General features: G+C 52.7%; 1 protein-coding gene across 1 annotated transcript in view; it reads left to right on the forward strand.

Annotated features, from left to right (window-relative positions):
* Asb18 (ankyrin repeat and SOCS box containing 18) overlaps positions 1–7,506 on the forward strand; it is a 73,840-nt gene that overhangs the window by 24,784 nt on the left and 41,550 nt on the right. Inside the window, exons 2-3 of the mRNA XM_008823676.1 lie at positions 2,078–2,200; positions 5,938–6,205. Coding sequence (XP_008821898.1) covers positions 2,078–2,200; positions 5,938–6,205 — 391 coding nt within the window. The remainder of the gene's footprint in view (positions 1–2,077; positions 2,201–5,937; positions 6,206–7,506) is intronic.

Raw genomic sequence — 7,506 nt, forward strand, 5'->3', positions numbered from 1 at the left:
GAGAGAGAGAGAGAGAGAGAGAGAGAGAGAGAGAGAGAGAAGAGAGAATTATAAATAAGAATTTGCTGGACCTCAACTTCTGAACTAGGGATAATAAACATTTCCCACTCTAAGGGCCATGAGGTCACTCTTACAACTCAACTTATTATAAGTTGGAGGCAGAAGCTGACAGAACAGAAACACATGTAGCTCTGTGGGTTCCAGGACACTTCAGTTATGGACAAGACCATTGGAATTCCCATCATTTCCCAGAAATAAGAATTTGCTGGACCTCAACTTCTGAACTAGGGATAATAAACATTTCCCACTCTAAGGGCCATGAGGTCACTCTTACAACTCAACTTATTATAAGTTGGAGGCAGAAGCTGACAGAACAGAAACACATGTAGCTCTGTGGGTTCCAGGACACTTCAGTTATGGACAAGACCATTGGAATTCCCATCATTTCCCAGTGTCATAAGATAGTCTTATTTTGATTGCTTTCATGTGTGTCTGTGTGCATGTGTGTGCGGGTGTATGTATGTGGATGGAGGTGCATGTGTGTGTACACACGTACGTAGGCCAAGGACAACCCCTGGTATTATTCCTCAGGAGTCTTCTACCTTGATTTTTTAAGTATTTTGTTTTTCATTTTATATGTATGAGTGTGTTGCCTGAATGTGTGTAAGTGCACCCATGTCGTGCAATGCTGCAGAGGTCAGCAGAGGGCTTCGGATTCCTCTGGAACTGGAACTACGGATGGTTGTTAGCTGCCATGTGGATGCTGGGAATTGACCCTGAGTCCTCTGCAACAGCAGCCAGTGCTCTTAACCACTGAGCCATCTCTCCAGCCCCACCCCCCTTCACCCCCATCTCTCCTTGGCCTGGAGATCACTGATTAGGCTAGGCTGGCTGGCCAGGGAGCGTCAAGGATCCATCTGCCTGTTTCCCCAGTGCTGGAATTACAAACACACACCACTGCACTCAGCTTTTCTTATGTGGGTTCTGGAGTTTGAACTCAGATCGTTGTCTGATCCATCTGAGCCGTCTCCCCAGCCCTTTGATTGTTTTCAAACCTCTCGTAATGTGAAGCCGCTGCTCGTGCCTGGTCCATATACACACTGGGATGGAGGCCAGTGAAGGCAGACCGCTTTCTGCTCCAGCCTCCTGAGAGCAACTCACAGGAGCCAGAACCTCCTTCCTCAGTGGCATTGCAGTCCAGCAACATGACCCTCTGCATGACAGCTTCTCAAGTGCTGGTTTCCAGTCAGCTCTGGAATCTGGGCAGTGGCCCAGGGAGGGAGGGGGACAGATTCTGGAACTCAAGCTCTGATCACAGCTTGCCACACACTGGTGAGCGGCCCTGGCCCCACCTCTTTCTCCCCAAGCCTGTTATTCTACAAAGCTATCACAATCCATAAATAGCAACTAGTGTACACCTGATGCTTCATAAACATTAGGTTTTTTTCCTGAGTTGAAGACCTGTGTCCCCAAGTCTAAATATGGCACTTTGTTTTATAAACCAGACAGAATATTGCTTATTGCTAAGTACTGTGGTCACTGAAGTCATATTTACAAATTCATCACTTAACCTGCAAAAACAGGTATGTTTGATGCTATGTAAGGCTGGGATCACCTTGCCAAACAGTAGATAAGAGGGATCATGAGTCTGTCACAATAAAGCATGCACCTGGTATCTCTCTTCAACGTGTGCAGAGCAGTGCTGGAACAGGCAAAGTGTCCTTCTCCTGAGCTAGCATCTATACAATCACAGGGTGACTGAGCACTGGGACAGCTCAGTGGTCACATGACCTTGGCCATATCAAGTTACCACTATCGAATCAGAGCCCATTGGAGTTATAAATACACCGCCATCCGGCCCCAACTGGAGGACAATCGAGCAATGACAGTAGAAATAGGGCATGCTCCATAAGGCCATTGTCCCCTCTGAAAAACTGTTCTGAAATCAGCTGCTTTGCAATGGCGACACAGCCAGAGCCAGGTGGAGGGAAACTGCAGATCTTTCAGAAGATGGAAAAAGAGCCTCAAATTAAGGCCGGGACACCAGAGCTCGAGTACCACGCTGCACTGGTCACAGGAGACCTGAACCATCTTCGGCCCCTCATGGACCAGTTCTTCCAAGATGCCAACGTGGTTTTTGAGATCAATAAGGACGAGATGGAGTGGCAGGTGAAATCCATGGCCACCTTTGGGCTATCAGGTATCGTGATTCCTCTACAGCTCGGCTGTGCCTTTTTAAAGTTCTCTAACACTCCAGGAATACATGCGTCTGCTGGGTTGGATGGGCGCATGGCCTTTCAGGAGCATCTGTAACAAAAGGAGATTTAGTCTTGATGGGTGCCGGGATGTGGAAGATGCTCTTGGAAAGGTGAGAGCACCGTTGGGATGGTATGGGACTTCTCTCTTGCTTTGAAAACAGTCTTGACTTAGCTGTTGTTAGCAGCCATCAGGAAAGTTCAGGAGAAGGTCAGGCCTCTGGCACCCAGCTGTGTGAGGTCCTTCTATGAACCAGTGAACGCCACAGTACCTGGCAGTGAAGTGAGGCACTGGGGCCCAGGCAGCATCTAGAGAGGGCAGGTCACAGGCTCTCAGCAGATCCTCCTCCTAGAAGCTGGGGAAGCCTGAGAAAGAAAAGGGAAAGAAATCCGTAGGTCCTTGTGTCGTGTATGTCTGCACGAAGTCCTGGTGCCCAGGTGTGGCCATTGTGTGCTGGGCAACCAAGCAGAGCCCCATACAAGTGGAGAGCTGTCCTTTCTCCCACCCAGAATGTACAGGCTCCCACTGGCCATCCAGCTATATCCAGACTTCAAGGCTGGCAGCCTGTGCTAGCTACCTTCACCTGCCATCAACCCGTATCTAAAGGCAGACAAAGGGAATTTGAGGAGCTGTGGCCAGCGTCCCATGTTCCTGACTTGTGAGCTCTGGCAGGCAAGGAATGTGGGAGGGTTGCATCCAAAGAACCAACACAGGGGCTGGAGAGATGGCTCAGTGGCTAAGAGCACTGGCTGCTCTTCCAGAGGACCTGGGTTCAGTTCCCAGCACCCACATGGCAGCTAACAGCCATCTGTAACTCCAGTTCCAGGGGATCTGACACCCTCTTCTGGCCTCTGCAGGCATTTCATACACAGGTGCACTTACATATATGCAGGCAAAACACTCATTCCCATTTTAAAAAAAAATTTTTAAACCAGGCATGGTGGCACACACCTTTAATCCCAGCACTTGTGAGGCAGAACCAGGCAAATCTTTGTGAGTTGGAGCCCAGCCTGGTCTACATAGCAAGTTCCAGGCCAACTAGGGCTACATGGTGCAACCCTGTCTCAAAAAAATTTTTTGTTTAAAAAAATAAAACCAACAAAGATTTGCTTATGCCCCTCACAAGAAGAGGAAACTAGGGGGCTAGAGAGATGGTCCGGTGGTTAAGAGCACTGGCTGCTCTTGCAGAGGACCCAGGTTCAATTCCAGCATCCACATGGTGGCTAACAACCATCCATAACTCTAGTTCCAGGAGAATCCAACATTGTCTTTGAACCCCCTCAGGCATGCAGGCAAGACACTCATACACATAAATTTTTTTAATTAAATACTTTTTAAGGAAGGGAGACTGAGGAGACAACACTGCCGAGGAGCTGCATGTGCAGTTCACAGCGTGCATGAGGGAGGTTTCCGGTCTGCAGGCGATGAGGTATCAGTCCTGGTCGGGGCTGCACCACCTCATAGTAGGGCCCTTCTCCTTCACCTGCCCCAGGCCAAGAATGTCAACTACTGGAATGTTCAACCCGTGGTTATTTAACTCCTGTGCTTCCTGACCCTGGAGGCATACACATGCTCAAATACCAAGATCATAGACGGGCATTAGTCTAACCCATGTTGTTGAAATTCAAAATCTGGCTCCTTCTTTTCCTCAGTCTTTCCCCTCCTGTGTCACACTAACCGTTCCGAAGCACATCTGCTGGGCAGAGATTAGAGTGTGCAGAGGACCAGAGGAACAGGAGTTGGGAGTTAGCACTGCACAGGCTCAGAGAAGACCAGGAAGGGAGGGGCTTGGGACCCTGGGCTCCTCAATCTTCCTGCCAGGCCACGTGACTCCTAAGGCACTAAGAACACCAACCCCCTCTGCTGTGCTCTCTCTCACAAGACTTCCAAGCAGTTTCAGGGCCACCGTTAAGGGAGTACTCCCCATGCACTCAGCAAACTCACCTGAGTCATCTCTGTGGTGGGATGCTGACCCATCCAGCTCAGTCCCAAGCTGGTTGGCCCAGGTAGCTGATGTCTCAGAGGATGGTCCATACAGAGAGAAGCCTCAATCCATGTCCTGTGGCAGAACTTGGACCAGGAGTGGCAATCACCGGCAGGTGACTGACTTGCCCAAGTCAGGTTTTGGTGTGTGCACACGCAAGTATCAAAGGTCAACCTCAGGTGTCGTCAGTCACCAGGCACCACCCACCTTGTTTATCAAACAGAGTCTCTCACTGACCTGAGGCTCCCCGACTGGTCTTGTTATCATGGGGAAGCTCATCAGCACAGCACAGGACCTAGGCAGGCTTGGGAATCCAGGATGGGTGAACAGGGCTGCTGGGGGGAGGGGGTGCAGGATGAGTTGGGAACTTTGTATGCCCTGGAAAAGTCAATAAGCAGACTCAAGAAAATACATTGAAGCAAGGATCCAAAGTTTGACCCCTGCAAGAATGCAGGTAATCAGTCTCCTAAAGGAAGATGCCTACCCACCCAAGCCCCATAAGTTAGTTAGACCACCTTCACTGTGAAAGGCAGTCCAAAGCCAAGCACACACACACACACACACACACACACACCACACCCTAGGCCTCTGACCACTGTCACTCCACACCAGGGATGACAGGCCTTCCCTTCCCCCAACTGAGTGGGCAGCAAGCTCCAGGCTGGGCCTTTGGGACAAACAGCGGGCTGGGATTCTCTTCTACACACAGGTGGGTAATTAATGAGTGATGTTTCAAAACAGCACAGCATGGATCCCAGAAAGTGTGGTGACCACACAAAAGGTCTCCTGTACAGCTCGTTACAGTCACCATATCGATCCTTCCATCATTACAGGCCTTCCCGCCATGTGAGTGCCTGTCCCTTGATGGTATTCACCAGGGACACCTCCCCCCTCCCACAGGTGCTCCTGGCCGCTAACAACCTTGCCCCAGCTTTGTGAAAGCCCAGAAGTGTTCAGAGAAGGTAAATACATAGCACCTGCTCCATTCATCCATCAAGAAAGAGCGGACACACACACACGCACGCACACACATGTGTGCGCACACACACACACACACACACACACACACAGCAAAGAAACAAGGCAGAATTGTACATGTGGCCTGCTGCAGAGGCTTCCAAGGTACCCAACTTTCTCCCCAGGCTTTTCTTCAACAAACCTTGGTGACAGGGTCAGTTTTTTGTTGTTTGGTTTTTTTTGTTGTTGTTGTTTTTGCTTTTTTGTCTTTTCCTTTCTAATGATAAAGGGCTAGGAGACAGAGGGTTAGTTAGATTGTGGAAAATTCCACAGCCTGCTTTTCTCTCAAGATAACCCCAATTCAGAGCCTGGAAGAAGTTTTTCTGCACTTGAATACCTGGTCCCCATACACCTATCCATCCAGGCACTGCCCTCCCTGCTGGACCAGCCTTTAAACTCTAAATCTTACCCTGCCACCACCATGCATTTAGGGAGTCCCTCTCTGACTCACTTGGAGCCTTTCCAATCTCCTTTCTCCCTCGGTGGACCCTGTCTTTCACTGAGCCTGACTCCCTGCTGTCTGGGTGTTCTTGCCTCTGTACTCTCAAGGGGCTCCCCCAGCCCACCTGGTACCTGCCTTTAACACAGGATTCACCCTCTTGCCTCAGGGCACTGAGCACCCTCCCTGTTCCCCTGCCCATCTGCCCCATTCACCTTACACCATCTCCCCTCCCTTCCAGGCCTCTGGACCTTGGAGTACAAGCGTGAACTGACCACCCCACTGTGCATCGCTGCTGGCCACGGCCACACAGCCTGCGTGCAACACCTGCTCCGACGTGGCGCAGACCCCGACATCAGCCCGGGAGGTCGCAGCCCCCTACACGAGGCCTGCCTCGGGGGCCACACGGCCTGCGCGCAATTGCTACTGCAGCAGGGCGCGGACCCAGATCTGCTCAGCTCCGAGGGCTTGGCGCCCTTGCACCTGTGCCGCACCATAGAGTCGCTCGGGTAAGATGACCCAGGCACCAAGCACGGACCCAGATTAGGGATCGCAGGCCTGGACCCAGGTCTCGCCCTTGGGAGCATTCTGGAAGGCGGGACCAAACCCACTCTTTCACGGCCTTAGTCCCCAGGTTCAAACCTGGTCCCCAGGCATGTAACCCTGACCCTAGGTCCCAGGCCGGGTATCCATCTGTCCCTTGTTCCCAGCAGAGGCCCTGACTCTGGTCCCTAAGCACCGGATCCTGAACCTAGTCCCCCAGGCTGGGGACCCTGAGTCTGGTCCATAAACCAGGATCTATGTGACTTAGTCCCCAGACCTAGCACTAGTCCGGCCCTAGGTCCCAGGTCTGCCCAGACCTGGCAGTCGTCAGTCCCCAGGCTCATCTTAGCCCTGGTCCCCAGACCTAGCAAGTCAGTCCCTAGTCCCCACGCTCGCCCTAACCCTAGTCCTCAGACCTGGCAAGTCAGTTCCCAGTCCCTAGACTCACCCTGACCCTGATCCCCAAGCCTGGCCCCTGTCAATCCCTAGTCCCCAGGCTCATCCTAAGCCCTGTCCCCAGGCCTGGCACCCCTCAGTCCCTCTAGGCCCTCCAGTGTCTGACCCTGGTCCCAGGCCGGGAATCCCGCCCCTCAGGCCTGCGCCGGACTCTCCCCGACCCCGCCCCGCCGGCGCGGCCCGGGCGGGTTAATTAGCGCTTGATTGCGGGGCGCGCGGGGCGCCAGGCCGCGGTAATGAGCCGCTGATCACGGCCTGCAGACGCGGCGCTGAAGAATGCTAAAAGGCCACTGGCGGGGTTGGAGGCTGAAAAATTAGGGTTTTTAATGATAATTTTATGCAGAATAATTGTCACAGTGTGACATAAATGGTTAGCTCCTCGGGCGGGGGTTCCCGAGGCCTGCGAGGAAGGGAGGGCGTGGGCTGCGCCCACCCCAGGTCGCCGCATGTCCTCGCCGCCCCCTCTCCCCTCCCGGAGGGCCAGTGAGTCCGCTGCACGCTCCTGTTCCGTTTCCTGGCCTGCTCTGTATCCCAAGACCCCTTTTAGAACGTTCCAGTCCTTGCGCTTGGGTTATAGTTGCTGGCCGGCTTTCTCTGCAGTGGAGATCACAAAACCAGCATTACCCTCACCAGTGCGCAAAGTTACCTGGGTCTAGACCCTGCTCCTGCGTGCGTGTGTGTGTGTGTGTGTGTGCGTGTGTGTGTGTGTGTGTGTGTGTGTGTGTGTGTGTGTGTGCAGGGATTAGGGGTGCTGGGCACCGAGGCTGCTGTGCCACCAGAGAAATGTCTCCAGGGCTCAGTGGGGACGCGC

The sequence above is a fragment of the Nannospalax galili genome, unplaced genomic scaffold, assembly GCF_000622305.1.
Source record: "Nannospalax galili isolate Female #2095 unplaced genomic scaffold, S.galili_v1.0 scaffold149, whole genome shotgun sequence".
Taxonomy (NCBI): domain Eukaryota; kingdom Metazoa; phylum Chordata; class Mammalia; order Rodentia; family Spalacidae; genus Nannospalax; species Nannospalax galili.